Raw genomic sequence first — 19,304 nt, forward strand, 5'->3', positions numbered from 1 at the left:
CTTTCTTTCAAAAATGACGTCGCTTGTGCATGCATGCCGGCTGGGCTAGACGGCGTTTTGCAATTATATGGCTGCAAATGTGCTGGCTGCCTGCGCTGCCTACCGTGTGCCTAGCTAGCTACCTGTGCACCCCATCAATTGTTTAAGTTTATGACATGTCCAAGCTAGGAGCTACTCCCTCCGTTTCAAAATAGATGACTCAACTTTGTAGACTCTACTTTATAATTTAATTTTATACTTAGTATAAAGTTGAGTCATGTATTTTGGAACGGAGGAAGAACGTGCTAGTAATAATGCATGTGGATGGAAAGAGAAGGGAAAAGATGGATGCGAGTAGATGTTTGTGCATACTATGCAGTGCGGTGGAGAGACCAATGCTTGCATGCACTCACATTCGTGTCGTAATAGTGTATAGCCTACCACCAAGTACAATCACGATAGGTTACACAGCTTACCGCCAAAGACTCTGGCGGTAAGATATTTTACACTTTAAATCGTCGTGACGACGTAGTTAAGTCCTACCGCCACTGACCTTGGCGGTAGGTTGTGTAACCGTACCGTCAATGACTACGGCGGTAAGAAAAAGGGTTAGATCCTGATTTTTTTTAAACTAGGTTCAGATCCGGCTAAACTTTTGCAAAAGGGTCAAAATACCAAATTTGGCCTCCGCCCGATGCTTGGGCAAACAGAAAATACCTATGGCATTTTAAGGCGTCTTCAACCAATCGCCTAAAACGGACATAGTATTTGTTTGTGGACAGTGTATGGGTCAACCAAACTAAATTTGAACAACCATATAAATTTCATGCAAACCGGATGATTTTCATTTAAACCGGACCAAATTCATGGCATTTTCAAAACAAAAGCAGACATGATTTTTTTAACATAGCAAAACCTAGTCTACATGTTTGTTGTCCCTGGAGGCATCTATGTTCCACGTCCCGTTCTTCCTCACGTCTAGCGAGCTCAACGGCCATGACCTCCGGGAAGTGAAGTTACGGATCGCCGACGAGGGGAAGAGTAGGACATGGGACATGGAGGTTCCCACATTCATGTCCCACCTTCTACACTTCCACGTCGGAGTCCGCTGTCTGGACGTCACCCGTCGAGGTCACTGTTGAATATTTGAGGAATTTTCCATTAAGTTTAATCAAAATAATACTGGATAAAACATGAATAAGATAATGGCGATGATAATCAAAACAAACAATAGATTACTGAAACTAGTCATGCAATCGAGGTAATAAGAAATAAGTATCATATTCATATCGATTGCTACTGGTCGTAAGCCAAATATTAATCCTAACAAAGAGGATACGATGACATACAGAGCAGCGTAAGAGGAAGCAGGTGTACCGTTCACGAACTCGCGGTAGGTTTGCTCCTCCGCTAGCCGATGATGCGCGAGGAGGGTGAGGTTATATGTTGGTCCTCCAAAGCGAGTCAGAACGCCTTCACTAGCGGCGCCAGCTCCTCCTCCTCCATGACCTCGTTGAAGTGCGCATGCGCCTGCTCAATGGTGAAGCCGGCATGGACAAGCGCAGGCGCGGGTGCCGGATTGTTGTCAGATGCCTCCTCCATTGTCGGTCCTCGTCGCTCACCTCCAGCGAGCTTGCCGGCAAGCTAACCTCTATACTCTGCGCACGACATGCCTGACAGTTGGCCGCAAGACTATGAGTATTGGGCTTCAGATCAGGTGCTCTAACTCTACACTTGTTAGTACCTTCTCTGATGCTGATTGGGCTGGCTGTAGTAATGATAAAAAATCAATAGGAGCATTTTCAGTATTTTTTGGCTCTAATCTTACTTCTTAGAGTGTCAGAAAGCAGGCCACGATATCAAGGTCAAGCACAGAGGTTGGATACAAATCTTTGGCAAATGCAACTACTGAGATCATTTGGATGGAATCCTTGCTTGCACAATATGGGATTAAATAACATTGTGTGTCCTATGATGTGATAATCTAGGAGCAACTTATTTGTCTGCTAATCATATCTTTCATGATATGACCAAATGCGTCGAGATTAATTTTCACTTTGCATGAGAAAGAGTTGAAGAAAAGAAGTTGGAGATATGATTCATTTCATCCAAGATCAACTGGCAAACGGGTTCACAAAAACCCTTCCAGTAGGACATTTGAGGAATTCAAGAGGAATTTAAATTTAGCACAGCTTAAATTAAGAGAGGGTGTTAGATAATATGGTTTAATTCCATATCGTAATCTCAACTACACTTATCTCTATTCCCTCTCGTAGTTATCCCGTTCTCTCACCTATACACGTTGCATCTAAGCGATCGACATAAACATGCATGCCACGACAGGGGCTCTTCCTGTGGTACATAAATAAAGTTCATGTGTCACATAGAAGTCCCCACGCCCCTGCGTCGTCTCCTCTAGGGCGACTCGGGCAGCGCTCAAACCCTAGCCGCCGGGGGCGCGATCTCCCTCTTCCCTTCCCTCCGTCGCCGCCGGAGGACACCGGCGGGCTAAGCCCGGAAGACGACGGTGGTGGCGGACTGCTCCCTCTCTCCCACGTCTTAGGGGTGGTGCGGGGCTCCTAAACATGTGGTAGCACGGCCGATCCAATCTGCGGAGGGGCGGCGATGACTGTGGCAGGCGGCGGCGTGGTGGGCGGCCCTGCCTCAGACGGCGGTAGTAGCAGGTGCGGCCCTGTACCGGGAAGGGCGGTGGCTACGGTCGGTGGCTGCACGCCATCGAGCCTCGGATTGGTGGCAGCGGCATGGAGGGCCTGGTGGACTGGTCGGCGGCGGCTCCGGTCACATCTGATCTGGCTGGTGCAGCCGGCGGTGGTGGCCATCTCCTCCATTAGAGGTGGTCAACCTAAGGCTGGATGGTCAGATCCCGAGATCCATCACCTAGTCCCGGCTGCGAGTCGGGAATACATAGTTGTCGGTGAAAACCGAGCCGATGGCAGGCGATGGCGGCGTTCTATGTCATTACCTTGGTGAAGGCATCGTCATGTAACTACTGTCGACCCACTCGTGCTGCTTCGGGGGAAACCCTAGGATCTGGTGTTCCAGATCAGATGATGGCGGTCCTACGGTGTCGTTTCTTTCTTGGGAGCATCGTTTGTGGAGCAGCGCTGGAAGACAGAGGCAGGAGGTGGAGTTGCTTCGTCTTGCACGGAGCTTCAGTGGGGATGTCAAGCCATGCCTGGGCGACAGGTGCTACGTTGTATCATGCCTGGTCGACAGGTGCTACGCACGACAAATCTTTCAGAATCTTCGCGTCTGGATGGACGAGCGCAGGGCGGTGGCCCCATTTGGCGCCATGGTGGCGTCGACGGATGAACAGATTGGCAAGGATGATGCAAATCTCTCTCCTGAAGATGGGTCAGCGGTCTGATGATGATAGCGCCGTCTAAAACGTGTGCATGTGGTGTAAGTTTTAGATCTGCTGCACCGGCTGTTGGTTCCGGTATGTTATGTGGATGGATCAACGACGACACCGTTTTTATATATGGGGAGTGAGAGCACCCCGCATTATCGAGTTTTATAGGTGCGAGTGGTGGCTTCGGATGGCTTGATGTATGTTTTTGTTAGACTTTTGTTGAAAAATAAATAAAAATGGCCGTATGCATTGATATGCAGAGGCAAGGGGTTTTAACATCCTTTTCCACAAAAACATAAATAAAGTTCACACGACTCCATCAGGGAGTAGGAACGCTTGTTTGAGAAATCTTCAAGAACACTCGAAGTAATTGAATTTGATGGAATGTCAGTTTAAGCTCATGATCATGTTCTGCCCATGGAGTTTTCTTTTGGAATCAGTAATTGAGACGAGCCTGGACGTCTCTCTTCCTCTCCCGTCCGAAGAAGAGGGGCGACTTTTTACATCTCCCGGCCGATCCACCTTTACGCCGCCGTTGCGCCGGATCCCTCGTCCTCCGTCTGGCGGGAGGGCGGGGGGTCCTCGTCTCGCGGTTGTAATTAGTGTTGGATCTGTAGGGTTACTGGCCGGCGGCGATGAGGAGATGGTGGAGTCGTCGGTATGGTTTTTGTTGCAGGTGCGCGTCCCCTTCGACTCCGGCGCTCGGTGGAGCTTCGTGGTGGTGCGCCTGCTTCCCTAGCACTCGCGAATCGACGGATTCGTGTTGTGCTTCCTTCCCCAGTCAGATCTCGCGGGGCGGCGGATCTGGGATGTGAAGATCTCGAAGATGACGACATGGTGGTTCGCGGCGGAGCCGATGTACCTGGGCGTTACCTCTCTGGAGGCGGTGAGTGAGGACTTCCCGGTTGCCATGGGGATGCTTTCGTCGATCCAAGGCGCATGGACGAGCACAGGCGGCAGCGCGTCTTCCTCTCGTTCGGGATGTCGGCGTTGCCGGAGCTTAGAAGGACTCCTTTGTATTATCTACTATTTTCTGGGCTTTTGTAAGATCGAACTATGTATGAAATCGTTATCTCCTCGCAAAAAAAAGGAGAGCCAAATCATTTATAATAAAGTGAAAAATAAAGTCAGGGATAAACATTCCCAGCAAATAAAAGTTTATCATTAAAAGATTTTGCGCTAATGATCACGTTCTGCCCATAGAGTTAGTGAGCCAAACGTTTCACTGATTTGCTGTGTGGAGGAAACTTAAAACGCGAAGCACGGGTCAAAACTATGTATGACATCAGCACATGCGTTGTTGCCGAACTCATGTCTGCCCTTTTCAATATTCATTTGTCTAAACATTGCTCTTTTAACACAGTACAATCATAAGATTATTTTAATCATAGATACACTCATCTCTACTGTTCAAGCCCCCACCCCTCATTGGGCGGTTTGGTTGAGGCCTTCGATTTTAGATGCTAGGTTTTGTGTGAGGTTTGGGCAGACGGCCTTGATCATGTGCACCTCCTTCATCAAGTTGATAGGAGTAGCCATAGATATTGCCAGGAAAATGGCTTTAGAATTATTAATGTATTATTTTGTAAGGTCTCAATGAATAATTAATAAAATAGTTGTATGCATTGATCATGAAAATACTCATCTCTACGGACGCACTATATATATAAACATTGTTTGCTTTTTATGGTGCTCAGCGCATTTGCCATGTGGTCAATATGCATTTATCTTGTTATCTTTATTGTAATAATTAGGACCCATTAAAATTGTTTGTTCAAATAATATAGCTTGCGCAGAAGAATTGTGTTAGCTTGTTTGCCTCTTGCTTTAACAACGACGACAATGGTGAATAATAATAATAATAATAATAATAATAGACCGGATGCATTTTGGGGTGTTTCGTTAAAAAAGAAGGGCTAAGCTGAATATAAACACGGCGTTGACTTTAGATATCGCTTCTCAGGTTATATATGCACTGGGACGGTGTCCAGTTTCCAAGGAAGACCGAGCAAATCTGAGTTGTGATCTCATACTGCTAGCAACAATCAATGGGCACACGTGGGGTCCCTGGGTGCATCACCTCTCAGCTCGACCAAGCCGATTCCACTAGGAGTTTCTTCTCCACCAAGTTCCTTCGGAGCAAGGCAACATGGCCGCACTCTTCTTACACTACGCTTGAAGAAACCTTAAACAAATGGGCACGATCCAAGGACTACAGCAACCGGGCAACACCTCCTCTATATAACCTTTACATTACCCAGCTCCAGTAAATGTCCACTTGAATCAGATCCTACTGCTAGCATAGCAGCACACTTTTCTCCTGAGAATGCTCTTTTGAGAGAGGCATGGTGGTTCTTGGAGGAGTGACGCCGGCCTCGTTGCCATGGGGCTTCCTGGTGTGCGGCCTCCTGTGCCTCGCGCTTCTGCGCCAGGCCGGCAAGCTGCTAGACATGCTGTGGCTGCGGCCGCGGCGGCTGGAGCGCGAGCTCAGAGCGCAGGGCCTCCGCGGCACGCCCTACCGCTTCCCCGTCGGCGACCTCAAGGAGTACGGCCGGGTGCACAAGGAGGCCTGGGCGAGGCCCTTGCCGCTGGGGTGCCACGACATCTCCGCCCATGTCGCGCCTTTCCTCTACAACGCCGTTCAGGAACACGGGAGGACGTGCTTCTCTTGGGTCGGCCCGATCCCCAAGGTCACCATCAGCGACCCCGACCTCGCCAAAGACGTCATGTCCAACAAGTTCGGCCACTTCGAGAAGACCAAGCTTCCGGCGCTGTCCAAGCTGCTCGCCGAAGGCCTCGCCAGCATCGACGGCGACAAGTGGGCCAAGCATAGGCGCATCCTCAACCCCGCGTTCCAGCTCGAGAAAGTCAAGGTACGCAGAGCACCTTTGATTGAGCTTGTGCTTTGAAAGGTGATATAGAGTGCACTACAAAGAATTGATCTTTGGAATGTGCGTGTGACTCTGCAGCGCATGCTGCCGGCGTTTTCTTCATGCTGCGAAGACCTTGTTAGCAGATGGAGGGAATCCCTAGGCTCCAACGGGTCATGCGAGCTGGACGTTTGGCCGGAGCTCAAGAACCTGACGGGGGATGTTATTTCTCGCACCGCATTCAGCAGCAGCTACCTCGAGGGGAGGAAGATCTTTCAGCTACAGGAGGAGCAAGCTGAGCGCCTCATAACAAACATTCGGGCGCTTCTCATTCCCGGCTACTTGTTAGTACTACCACTAGTACTACTATTAAGCTTTACTAGCACTTACTGATTTCTTTTTTATGTAAGTTCCATCTTCGTCTATACTGAACATGTGACGGGATTTTCGTTTTCAGGTCCTTGCCAACCAAAAACAACAGAAGGATGCATCAAATCAACAAGGAGATCGAATCGATTCTGAAAAATCTGGTTGGCAAAAGAATCCAAGCAATGAAACAAGGCGAGAGCACCAAGGACGACTTGCTTGGCTTATTGCTAGAGTCAAACATGAGACAGACTGACGAGCATGGCCGATCCAGCCAGGGGATGACAATTGAAGACGTCATCGAGGAATGCAAGCTGTTCTATTTTGCAGGAATGGAGACGACGTCGGTGCTGCTCACGTGGACCATGATCCTACTCAGCATGCACCCGGAGTGGCAAGACCGTGCGAGGGAGGAGATCATGGGTCTATTTGGAAGAAACAAACCGGAATATGAAGGACTAAGCCGACTCAAAACGGTGAGGCTTAAATATATTCAAATCGATGCAACTGATTTTGTTTCATTCAAGATTCGAAAGTATCAACCACATCAGCTTGTTGATTGGACGGACGTTTACGTTCCTGTGTTGTGTCGGCAATTGTAGGTGACCATGATCCTTTATGAAGTTCTCAGGCTGTACCCACCGGCAACCTTATTCAGCCGAAAAACTTACAAGGAGATGGAGATTGGAGGCATAACATACCCTGCTGGCGTCATGGTTGAGCTCCCCGTGATGTTCATCCATCATGACCAGCACATTTGGGGCAGCGAAGTCCATGAGTTCAAGCCAGACAGGTTCGCCGGTGGGGTCTCCAAGGCATCCAATGATTCAGGTGCCTTTCTCCCTTTCGGTTGGGGCCCACGGATCTGCATCGGCCAGAACTTCGCACTTCTTGAAGCCAAGATGGCAATGTGCATGATCATTCAAAGCTTTGAGTTCGAACTCGCGCCGTCGTATAGTCATGCGCCATATACTGTGATAACATTGCAACCAATGCATGGTGCACAGATAAATCTTAGAGCTATTTGATCATTCTATTTTTATTGTCTCGCCATCATGTATGATATAGTGAATGTGATGATTTTTCATGGTACGAATAAAAGGGTGTGTATAGTGGTTGGGTTTCAAGTTTCACTCAGTTACTGCTAAGCACTTTAAAACAAGGAAAACTGGCAGTTCGGCACACGCCTCGTCATGTACTTATACAACTAACGAGATATACCATACTAATTACCTCAATTTGGCATACAACTTAAATTAAACATTCGTTTGTTTAACATACCCCCTCAATCACAACCAGACAGAGAGGTTGAGATTGTGTCTAAATAACCGAAGTTGTTGTATTCCTATGGGTTTAGTCAAACCATCTGCGAGTTGGTCTTGAGTAGGAATGAATCGAATCTCCAAGGCCTTGTGTACAACACGATTCTCATACAAAATAGAAGTCAACCTCAATGTGCTTAGTCCGTGCTTGAAACACTGTCTTAGCAGAGAAATATGTAGCTCCAAGATTGTCACACCAGAGAACCGGTGCACGTGCTTGATAAACTCCAAGTTCACCAAGACTGTAGCCAAATGATTTCTAGCATTAGGTAGTGCCTTGTATTCTGCCTCTGTACTCGAATGTGCCAGTGTGGCTTGCTTGCGTGAGCTCCACGGTACAAGATTACTCCCATAAAACACTGCAAAGCTACTAGTGGATCGCCTGTCATCAGCAGAGCCAGCCCAATCTGCATCTGAAAATGCACTGATCAAGGATGATGTAGACTTGCGAATGCACAGTCCCCGCTGTCCAATGATTATCAGTAGGCTCAAGCAAGAACTAGCAGACTTTGTTGACCGCATAAAAAAGTATCAGGACGAGTTAATATGAGGTACTACAGTGCTCCAACCATAGTGCGGTACCTAGTGGTGTCCTCAATAGATAAAAGTGTGCCTCCTTGACGAGAAAGCTTGTCACTAACTGACATAGGTGACGTATCTAGCTTACAGTATGTCATACCTGCTTTACGAAGCAAATCAGCTACATATTTCTCCCGAGTGAGAACAAGATGCTCCCCTGATCGACGCACTTCAATGCCCAAGAAGAAGTGACGATCACCAAGATCCTTGAGGGCAAACTCGGTGTGGAGGTCCTGAATGAGACGAGTGACAGCTCAGGTGATGAGCTCATGACAATTATGTCATCTACATATACCTACATAAAAATAATGACTCCACCAAAATTGTACACAAACAGTGATGTATCAGCATTGAGAGGGCATGAAACTCAACTCTTGAGTCTGGAGCTGAGACGAGAGTACCATGCACGAGGTGACTGCTTGACGATAGTTTGCCTTGTCTAACTTGCAAACATGATGCGGAAAACGTGAGTCAACATACCAGGTGGTTAACGCATGAAAAATTCCTCTTCGAGAACGCCGTGTAGGAACACATTCTGCACATCAAGCTGCCAAAGAATGCAGCCACGCGACACTGCAAGAGACAAGACCAAATGAATAGTGGCGGATTTCACAAGGACTGAAGGTATGCTCATAATCAACACCATATTGTTGCTTGAACCCTTTGGCCACCATGCGAGCTTTATGACGCTCAATAGTACCATCAGCACGTCTTTTGATGTGGAACACACATTTGCAGTCAATAAGATTGCTTACAGATGCAGGAAGAACGAGATGATACCGGTTTAACACTTACTCACTACTCACAGTACCCCACCTAGCTAGTCAACCCATGAAGGCATCCATGTCTCCCTTGACAAGGCCCGCTCGGCTCCAGCTCCGACTGTCCCTCTCGATAACTGAGATAAATTTTCGCAAGGATCGTGTTGCTCGTCGAACATGACTGCATTTCAATGCTTCCATAGAGTCCACATACCAAGTGTTATCACCATCCGGTTGTCCTTGCCTGAGTGTCGGATGCTCGTCTTACTGATGCACCAATCCACGAGTACTTCCCCTTGAGTGGGCGCCCAAGCCCAAAGCCGTGCAAACCATCATCCAAGTTTGCCCAGTGAGCAGCACTGGAGGGGGGGCGACTTTTCCACATTACCGTTGCCGTCAGGGCTACTTCCCTGCCTATGAACTTGGCGGCATATGCTGAGCGAGCTGAGTAGGTCCCGTCTCGTTCCCACACCCATTTAATCTGGTCTGGCACTCCATCCTGGAGTTGCATCGCTTCAACTCTCTCCTAGAGCGCCATAACTCCACGAGCGTCGGCCCATCCATATCTGAGCCAACATAGTGCGCCCAAGTTCCACTCGCTACGGCCTCGTTGACATGAAGTTGTCTGCGTATGCGCTTGGGGATCCTAGAGTAGAAAGCGGGTGCAATTTCCTCGATCCTATGGCCGTCCAACCACCCGTCCTCCCAGAACAAAGCTCGTCTACCATCGCCTACGGTCGTATGCATCACCGCGTTGCACAACTGCTTGGCTGCTTTTGGCACTGAAATTGTGAACTCGCTCCATGGTCTTGAGCCGTCGGTCCGAGCGAGCCATGGCCACCTGGCTTGCATGGCGATATCCATCCATTTGATATGAGGTATTCTAAGGCCGCCTGCCCATTTTGGGGTGCAGATTGCGGGCCACGCTACCGCACAGTTGCCCCCGTTCGCCTCCGCCTTCCCACACCACAAGAAGCCATGTATATAGGATTTTGTTGATGGCCTTGATAGTTTTGGCCAGGAGCTCGAAAGCTAGCATCGCATGGATTGGCATTGCCGATAGGACTGATTTAACAAGGAGCAATCTGCCACTCTTCGGCAATGATGATGCGCGCCATGTGGGTAGGCATGCCGCGATGTGATCCACCAACCCCTGGAGCTACTGATGGTCGACGGATGGTCAGTGGGAAGCCAGGGTACTTTATCGGAAATCTCCCAAGGAAGCAACCAAGGATGTTGGTGACCACTTCCATTTGGTCTTGCGTGCACCTGATCGGTAGTGCAGCGCTCTTGCGCAAGTTGGCCCGAAGGCCCGAAGCAGCGGTGAAGATTTCCAGTATTAATGAGCACGCTCTCAAGTCCATCGTGTGCGGTTTGAGAAAGAGCATGACATCATCCGTAAAGATTGGCATCCTGTTCCGCAGGCCGGTCGGTGCTAGAGGTGCGAGGAGGCCTAGCTCGGATGCCCGATGGAAGAGCCGGTGTAGTGGCTACATGACTAAAAGGAAGAGCATCGGCGATATAGGGTTCCCTTGTATTAACCCAGACTTGTTGTAAGTTGGCTTTCCCGGCACTCCAAGTACCATAACTCTCGTGTAGGATGTGCCAAGAAGCCCACAAATCCATCCTATCCACCTTCGTCCAAATCCCATAGCATGTAAAACCTCCAATAAGAAAGGCCACTGGACGGAGTCGAAAGCCTTCGATATGTCAAGCTTCAAGAGCACTGTGGGGTCCCTCAAGGCATGTAACCGTCTAGCTGTTCCTTTTACTAGTATGAAGTTGTGATGCAAATATCTACCCTTCACAAAGACGCTCTGGTGCTTGCCCACCAGGTGTGGTAGGTCATCCACAAGTCTAGTGGCGAGCAGTTTGCCATCCACCAATATTTTTACTAAAGCATAATTACTCATCAACATGACTCACATATCACGTCATCATATCTCAAAACTATTACAAGGAATCAAGTTTATTTTGTCCAATGATCTTCATGAAAGTTTTTATTATATCCTTCTTGGATATCTATCACTTTGGAACTAATTTTCATGTGTTGCTTTTGATAAGCTCAGACAAATATAAGTGAAGATCATGAGCATAATATTTCTTTCTCTCAAATTAATTTAAGTGAAGCAAGAGAGAATTTCTTAAAAAAATTACTAACTCTCAAATAAATCTAAGTGAAGCATGAGAGCATTTGTTCAAAAATAACAAAGCACACCATGCTCAAAAAGATATAAGTGAAGCAGTAGAGCAATTCCAAAGCTCATAAAGATTTAAGTGAAGCAAAGAGAGCAATTCTAACAAGTCATGGCATAATTTTGGCTCTCTCAAATAGGTGTGTCCAGCAAGGATTCAAGACTTAAAACAAAAATCAAAACAAGCAAGGACTCATATCATACAAGGCGCTCCAAGCAAAACTCATAGTATGTGACAAATAAAAATATAGCTTCAAGTAAAATACCGATGGTCGTTAGAAGAAAGAGGGGATGCCACTCTGGCATCCCCAAGCTTAGTTGCTTGCTTCCCTTTAGATAATAGCTTGGGATGCCATGGGAATCCCCAAGCTTAGGCTCTTCTTACTCCTTATTTATTCATCTATTGTAACATCACCGAAAACTTGAAATCTTCAATCACACAAAACTCAACAAAACCTTCGTGAGATCCGTTAGTATAAGAAAACAAATCACTACTATAAGTACTGTTGCAAACCAATTCATATTTTATTCTTGCATTATATCTACTGTATTCCAACTTTTCTATGGCAAAAACTCATCAAAGAAAACCATAGAATCATCAAAACAAGCACACAACACAAAGAAAACAGAATCTGTCAAAAACAGAACAGCCTGTAGCAATCTGGATATTTCGAATACTTCTGAAACACCACAAATTCTGAAACATTAGGATGATGTGAGAAATTTGTATATTAATCTTCTGCAACAATAATTGGTATTTTATCACGCAAATGTTAAAAACGAAAATTATTTTCGTGAGCGCTTTTTGTTTTCCAGCAAGATCAAATCTACTATCACCCAAGAAGATCCTAAAGGCTTTACTTGGCATAAACACTAATTAAAACACAAAAAACACAATAATAACAGTAGCATAATTGTGCAAACACTCAAGAACAAAAAGCAAAAGACAAAAATAAACTTTATTCATTGGGTTGCCTCCCAACAAGCGCTATCGTTTTACGCACCTAGCTAGGCATAAAGCAAGGATCTAAGTGTTGTCATCTTTGTTTTGAGATCCATAGGATGCCCTCATGATTGATTCATATGGTGGTCTAATTCTTATTCTAGGTAAGTGTTCCATACCCTTCCTTAGTGGAAATTGAAATTTAATATTGCCTTCTTTCATATCAATCACGGCACCGATAGTACGTAAAAACGGTCTACCAAGAATCATTAGACAAGACGGATTGCAATCAATATCAAGAACAATAAAATCTATCGGCACATAATTCCTATTTGCAAGAATAAGAACTTCGTTAATTCTTCCCATATTTTTAATAGTAGAATCCACCAAGTGCAAATTTAAAGAACATTCTTCAATGTCGGTAAGACCAAGCACATCACATAAAGATTTCGGAATTGTAGAAACACTAGCACCCAAGTCACATAAAGCAAAATAGTCATAATTTTTAATCTTGACTTCGATAGTAGGTTCGCACTCATCATATAATTTTCTAGGAATTGAAACTTCTAATTCCAATTTTTCTTCCAAAGCTTTCATCAAAGCACCAACAATATGTTTAGTAAAATCTTTATTTTGTTCATAAGCATGGGGTGTTTATCATGGATTGCAACAAAGAAATACAATCAACCAAAGAGCAACTATAATAATTAAAGTCTTTGTAATCCAAAAGAGTGGGCACATCACTAGTTAAAGTTTTGACCTCTTCAAACCCACTTTTATCAATTTTCTCAACAAGATTTTCACCCTCTGAATTATCGGGACGCCTTCTAGCTAAAGTTGGCTCTTCTACAGTCCCTTTTTCATCAATCTTAATTTTACTAAACAAGTAATCAATATAAGAAACACCAATCATTTTAAGGTCTTCATCACTTTTATGAAAGCAATCACTAGAAAATGTTTTTTTCTAAAAATTCTCTTCTTGCTCTAAGCATAGCGGTTCTTTTCTTACTTTCATCCATACAAACATAAAGAGATTTAATTGATTCCTCAACCTTGGGCACAAAAAAATTCATCTTGAGATTTTCTACATCATAAGAAATTCTATCAACACTTCTAGACAAATCATCAATCTTATTCATTTTTTCCTCCATTGTAGAATTGAAAGCTTTTTGAGTGTTAATAAATTCTTTAATATTATTCTCAAGATCAGAGGAGTTCCTATTATTATTATAAGAAGGATTACCATAGAAATTTCCATAATTATCAGAGGAATTACTAGGAAAATGCCTAGGATTAAAATTACCTCTATAAGCATTGTTATTGAAATTGTTTCACGAGATAAAATTCACATCTACGTCATCACTATTTTGCTCAATCAAAGAAGACAAAGTCATATCATTAAAATAAATAGGAGCACTTTTATTAGCAACCAATTTCATAAGAGCATCAACTTTTTCACTCAAAGAAGAAATTTCTTCAACCGAATTAATTTTTTTACTAGTAGGAGCTCTTTAGGTATGCCATCGCGAATAATTTGCCATAATATTATCAAGCAATTTGGTGGCTTCATCCAAAGTAATTTCCATAAAAGTACCACCAGCGGCGGAATCTAAAAGATTACGAGAAACAAAATTCAACCCGCATAAATTTTTTGTATGATCATCCAAAGATTTAACCCATGAGTTGGGAAATTGCTTAGCATCATTTTTATCATTTCCCAAGATTGTGCAACATGCTCATGTTCAAGTTGCTTGAAATTCATGATTTGGGTTCTAAGGGAAATAATTTTTCCGGGCGGAAAATACTTAGTAATAAAAGCGTCGTTGCACTTATTCCAAGAATCAATACTATTGCGAGGCAAAGAAGAAAACCAAAATTTTGCATGATCTCGCAAAGAAAATGGAAATAATTTCATATTCACAACATCATTGTCCACATCTTTTTTCTTTTGCATATCGCATAATTCCACGAATGTGCTAAGATCGGACGCGACATCCCCATTAGGAGTACCGGAAAATTGATCTTTCATAACAAGATTCAGCAAAGCAGTATTAATATCACAAGACTCCGCACTAGTGGTGGGAGGAGCAATCGGAGTGCCAATAAAATAATTATTGTTGGTATTGGAGAGTCACACAACTTGGTGTTCTCTTGAGTCATTGTGACTATCCAACAAGATTGCACTGAAAAACAGATCTGACGAGAAAACGGCGAACGAAAAAGATGGCAAATAAAGCTGAATTTTTTTGTGAAGTTGGGGAGAGGAAAACGAGAGGCAAATGACAAATAATGTAAATTGCAAGGAGATGAGATTTGTGATTAGGAACCTGGTAGATGTTGATGATGTCTCCCCAGCAACGGCGCCAGAAATTCCTTTTGATGCCTGCTAGAACTACGTTGGTATTTCTGCAAAGAGGAAGGGATGATGCAGCAGAGCGACGATAGGTATTTTCCTCAGTGATGAGACCAAGGTTATCGAACCAGTAGGAGAACCAAGCAATACTACGTAAACATCACATGCACACAAATAACAAATACTCGCAACCCAATGTATTAAAGGGGTTGTCAATCCCTTTTGGGTTACGGCGCCAGAAACTAGCAAACGAACGTGAGAGAGTTGTAAATATTGATAGATCGAACGCCAAATAAAATGATGTGCATCAAGCTATTTATATATTTTTGGTTTAATAGGTCTGAAAATAAAAGGAAAGGTAGATATAATAAAGAAGAGAGACCCGGGGGTAGTAGGTTTCACTAGTGGCTTCTCTCGAGAAAAATAGCAAACGGTGGGTGAACAAATTACTGTTGGGCAATTAAAAACTTCAAATAATCATGACGATATCCAGGCAATGATCATTATATTGGAATCACGTCCAAGATTAGTAGACCGACTCCTGCATGCATCTACTACTATTACTCCACACATCGACCGCTATCCAGCATGCATCTAGTGTATTAAGTTCATGAAGAAACGGAGTAATGCAATAAGAACGATGACATGATCTAGACAAGATCTATTTATGTAGAAATAGACCCCATCTTGTTATCCTTAATAGCAATGATACATATGTGTCGGTTCCCCTTCTGTGACTGGGATCAAGCACCGTAAGATCGAACCCATCACAAAGCACATCTTCCCATTGCAAGGTAAATAGATCAAGTTGGCCAAACAAAACCCAAATATCGGAGAAGAAATACGAGGCATTAAGCAATCATGCATATAAGAGATCAAAGAAGACTCAAATAACTTTCATGGATAAAAAGAGATAGATCTGATCATAAACTTAAAGTTAATCGGATCCCAATAAACACACCACAAAAAGAGTTACATCATATGGATCTCCAAGAGACCATTGTATTGAGAATCAAACGAGAGAGAGGCAGCCATCTAGCTACTAACTACGGACCCGTAGGTCTACAAAGAACTACTCATGCATCATCAGAGAGGCACCAATGGACATGATTAACCCCTCTGTGATGGTGTCTAGATTGGATCTAGTGGTTCTGGAACTTGCGGCGGCTGGAATTGATTTTCTTCGACTCCCCTAGGGTTTCTAGAATATTGGGGTATTTATAGAGTAAAGAGGCGGTTCGGGAGGCACGCAGGTGGGCACAACCCACCAGGGTGCGCCTGGGCTTCCAGTTTGTGCTCCCCTCGGAGCACCCCACAGGTGCTTCTCCGGCCCATTGGATGTCTTCTGGTCCAAAAAATCCACAAAAAGTTTCGCTGCATTTGGACTCCATTTTATATTGATTTCCTGCGATGTAAAAAACATGCAAAAAATAGCAACTAGCACTATGTCAATAGGTTAGTACAAAAAATGATATAAAATGACCATAAAATGATTATAAAACATCTAAGAATGATAATATAACAGCATGGAACAATCAAAAATTACAGATACGTTGGAGACGTATCATGCATCGGCACACCCTTGAGCTCCAAAGGCACAAGGAATGGCAATGACGCGGCAGTGGCCTGCGCTTGCCACAGCCATGCCCGCAGAGATAGGGAGAACCCGCCATGGAAGACGGAGATAGGCCACCCTGGCGGACCATCCTGTCGCGCAGGCCCGCCTCCCTACAGAGAACCATGAAATCTTCCGGGTAGAAAGCTCTGATCGACATGTCCACTGGACCAACACAGAACTCCACATGCAGCGTCGCCGCAACGGCCTCCAGAATGACGTCTGGCCTAGTGCTGTTGATGGTGACCACGACCGCCAGCGATAGCTCAGCCTTCAAATGTTAGAGATCCTCCGCCCGCTCCATGAAACAGCATTTACATCATCCACAGCCTATCGATGCACCTCCTCAATGGCAACCCGCCCGGCCTCCGATTCGAAGGGGATCGAGAAGCCCGGGCTAGCAATGGAGTCCACAGAGCTGGCACAGACCACTTCGGCCCAAGGCCGCCCCATCCTAAGGGCCCCAGGAGGTGGCGAGCCGGCCGGGGGAGGGGGAAGGATCGTGGGCGCAGACGACGGGCCGGCGGACAGCACCGCAGGAGTCCACGACTGCAGCACCCTGAGGGCGTTCGGCGGCGGTGGGCCGGACAAAGGAGGGAAGAACCATGGGCGTAGGCGAGGGGAAGGAAGGTAGACGCGAGGGCGCAGCGACACGAGTAGGGTGCGCCATCCGGCCGCACCCAGGGGCATCCACTTGCGAAGAGCTCCGCCGCTGCGTGCATTCTCGGACGATGTGGTCAGTGCACCTGCAACGGACGCAGAGGGTCTCGTTGGTGCAGTCCCGCGAGATGTGCCTGTCATCCCCGCAGTTGTAGCAGCATCCATGGAGGGCGGCCGGGATGCGGGTCCGCGGCGGCCGTGAGATCGGCAAGGTTGGCGAAAGCCGCCGGCGCACCGCAGGGGGGTGGGGGCGAGATGGGACTTCGAGGGCGGCGGTTGGTCTTGGTTATCCACGTCGAGCCATCCTGCCTCGACGGTTAGGGGCGAGAGCCCCCGACGGCATCCCCCTGGAGGATCGAGCCGAACACCGTGCCGAGCACCCCTGGGATGACGATGGAGGAACGAAGGGCCGGACCACGAGGCGGGGAGGTCAACCCCGACAAGGAGGACGAGGTCGAGAGGGAGACCCTAGATGCCATGGGGAGGGGGAGGTGGACGTCGGCACCGGAGCGGTGGCCGGCGTTGCGAGGTGGCCGCCAGCGCAGAAGGGGAGGGCGGTAGGGGATGGAAAATTCGCGGGCTTATAGCTCCTGTGCGACACATTTGAGATGAATTGTCAAGGGTGCGACGTTGTTCGAGTGAATGGCTGTGGTGCGACAATTTTGAGCAGGTAAATAGCCCACGCGCGAGATGGCTGTTAAACTCAATTGATGCCCTCGTTAGCTGTTGGGGGCTGGACCCACCACTTATCCACGTAAGCACGGGACCCACCACTTGTTTACTCGCGGGACCCACCTCCTCGCAGCTAGAAGAGACGAGCGCCCGTGCCCGTCCGCCCGCCGCCACCCATTCATCCCATTTCCCCAATCTTTCTCTTCTCCGGCGACCTAGCGCAAATGTCCACCTCCTCCGCCGCCCCTCCGCCACGCACTCAAAATGGTGACAGTATGGACCAGTGCTGATCACAAGGTTCCCTGACTGCCCACGTCCAGACCCTCTTAAACGGTTGGTCACTAAGAGGGATGACAATGGCAATCTTGGGCGGGAATTTGTGAAATTCTTAAGCAAACCAATGGCAGGAAGGGATGGCAACGTTAGATCTCAGTTCTAAGCCCGTTCTTTCGCTGTCTTTTGCTCTGATTTTTGTTTTTTCTCCTTGAATTTGGGATTGGGGGTTCATGTTGTTGTTTTCAGATCCTGAAGAAATGTTACCATTTCGAGTGGATTGATGAATATGTTGATAGGATTCAGTTTGAGGGATACGTTGATTCGAGCGTGGCCGCAACCTGGGAGCTCAATTTGGGCGGGGTGCCGCTGGTTGCTGTGGAGAATATGGGGAGCTCGGGCGGAGGGGCGGGCAGAGTCGTGCCGATGGCGATGTATGCGCGCAATGCTGAACTGCATGCAGAGTCCGAACTGACCGTGGAACTGAAGAAGATCAAGAAACATCTAATGCAGATGGTCGATTTGTAGAAGCAAGCAAATATCATGGTAGGGGGTTCTATTGTTGTATCATTGCTCTGTTTTTGTTTTATTTGTTGTTCATCTGTCATTAGAATGGACATTTAGGCCTGTCAGGGTAGAGGATGTGATCTGTGCGCCATGCCGAGTTATGTATCTGAATTGAAGCAGCAATTTGGAACAGAAATTATTGAGTGTTCATGCTCTGTTTCCTCTGTGTTTGTTCTTCAGTTAACAGAGTACACACCAAAATTCAGTTTCTAACAAAAAAACAAAACTGGGCTGCCGAATAGATGTTGGGTCGTAAGAAAATGGGCCTTAAGAAAATAACCATGCCCAAATAGAGACCAGCCCACCCGCGTAAGGGCACCAGCCCACTCGCGTAGGGGCACCAGCCCACCTCTAACTTCGTCAAATAAAATGTTACTTGTTTTTACTTTGGCCTTTTTCTTGCACTAAATTTTGTGATGGATCATTTTTTGATGCACTAAAACTAAATGTTACTTGTTTTTATGGATGTCTAAGGTTCCATGAACTAAAAGAGTTTCATGCTTGCATGAAGTAAATTAGTTTGCATTTCCTAGTTGCATGTCCATAGTGGGTTTGCATGGGGCTCCTAGTTGCATTTCTATGGTTTGGGTCATGACCCATTATTTGGCCAATATTTTGAAGATGGTGTGTGTGGTGATTGGGGAGTAGCAACCCGGGCCAACCCATAGCAATACACAAATAATAGCAAGAACAACCCATAGCAATCTACAAATATATATAGTAGCACGAAACACACAATATATGTAGTAGCATAACAATTATATAGAAGCATAACT

At 46.1% G+C, this 19,304-nt stretch overlaps 1 protein-coding gene across 1 annotated transcript; it reads left to right on the forward strand.

Moving 5' to 3' along the window:
* Positions 1–5,524: 5,524 nt before the first annotated feature.
* LOC123065454 (cytochrome P450 72A15) lies at positions 5,525–7,721 on the forward strand. Its single transcript, XM_044488726.1, has 4 exons — positions 5,525–6,225; positions 6,322–6,566; positions 6,680–7,064; positions 7,191–7,721. The coding sequence occupies exons 1-4, from the start codon at positions 5,698–5,700 to the stop codon at positions 7,614–7,616; spliced, it is 1,584 nt and encodes a 527-aa protein (XP_044344661.1). The 5' UTR covers positions 5,525–5,697; the 3' UTR covers positions 7,617–7,721.
* Positions 7,722–19,304: the final 11,583 nt, after the last annotated feature.

Source organism: Triticum aestivum, chromosome 3B (assembly GCF_018294505.1).
Source record: "Triticum aestivum cultivar Chinese Spring chromosome 3B, IWGSC CS RefSeq v2.1, whole genome shotgun sequence".
NCBI lineage: Eukaryota > Viridiplantae > Streptophyta > Magnoliopsida > Poales > Poaceae > Triticum > Triticum aestivum.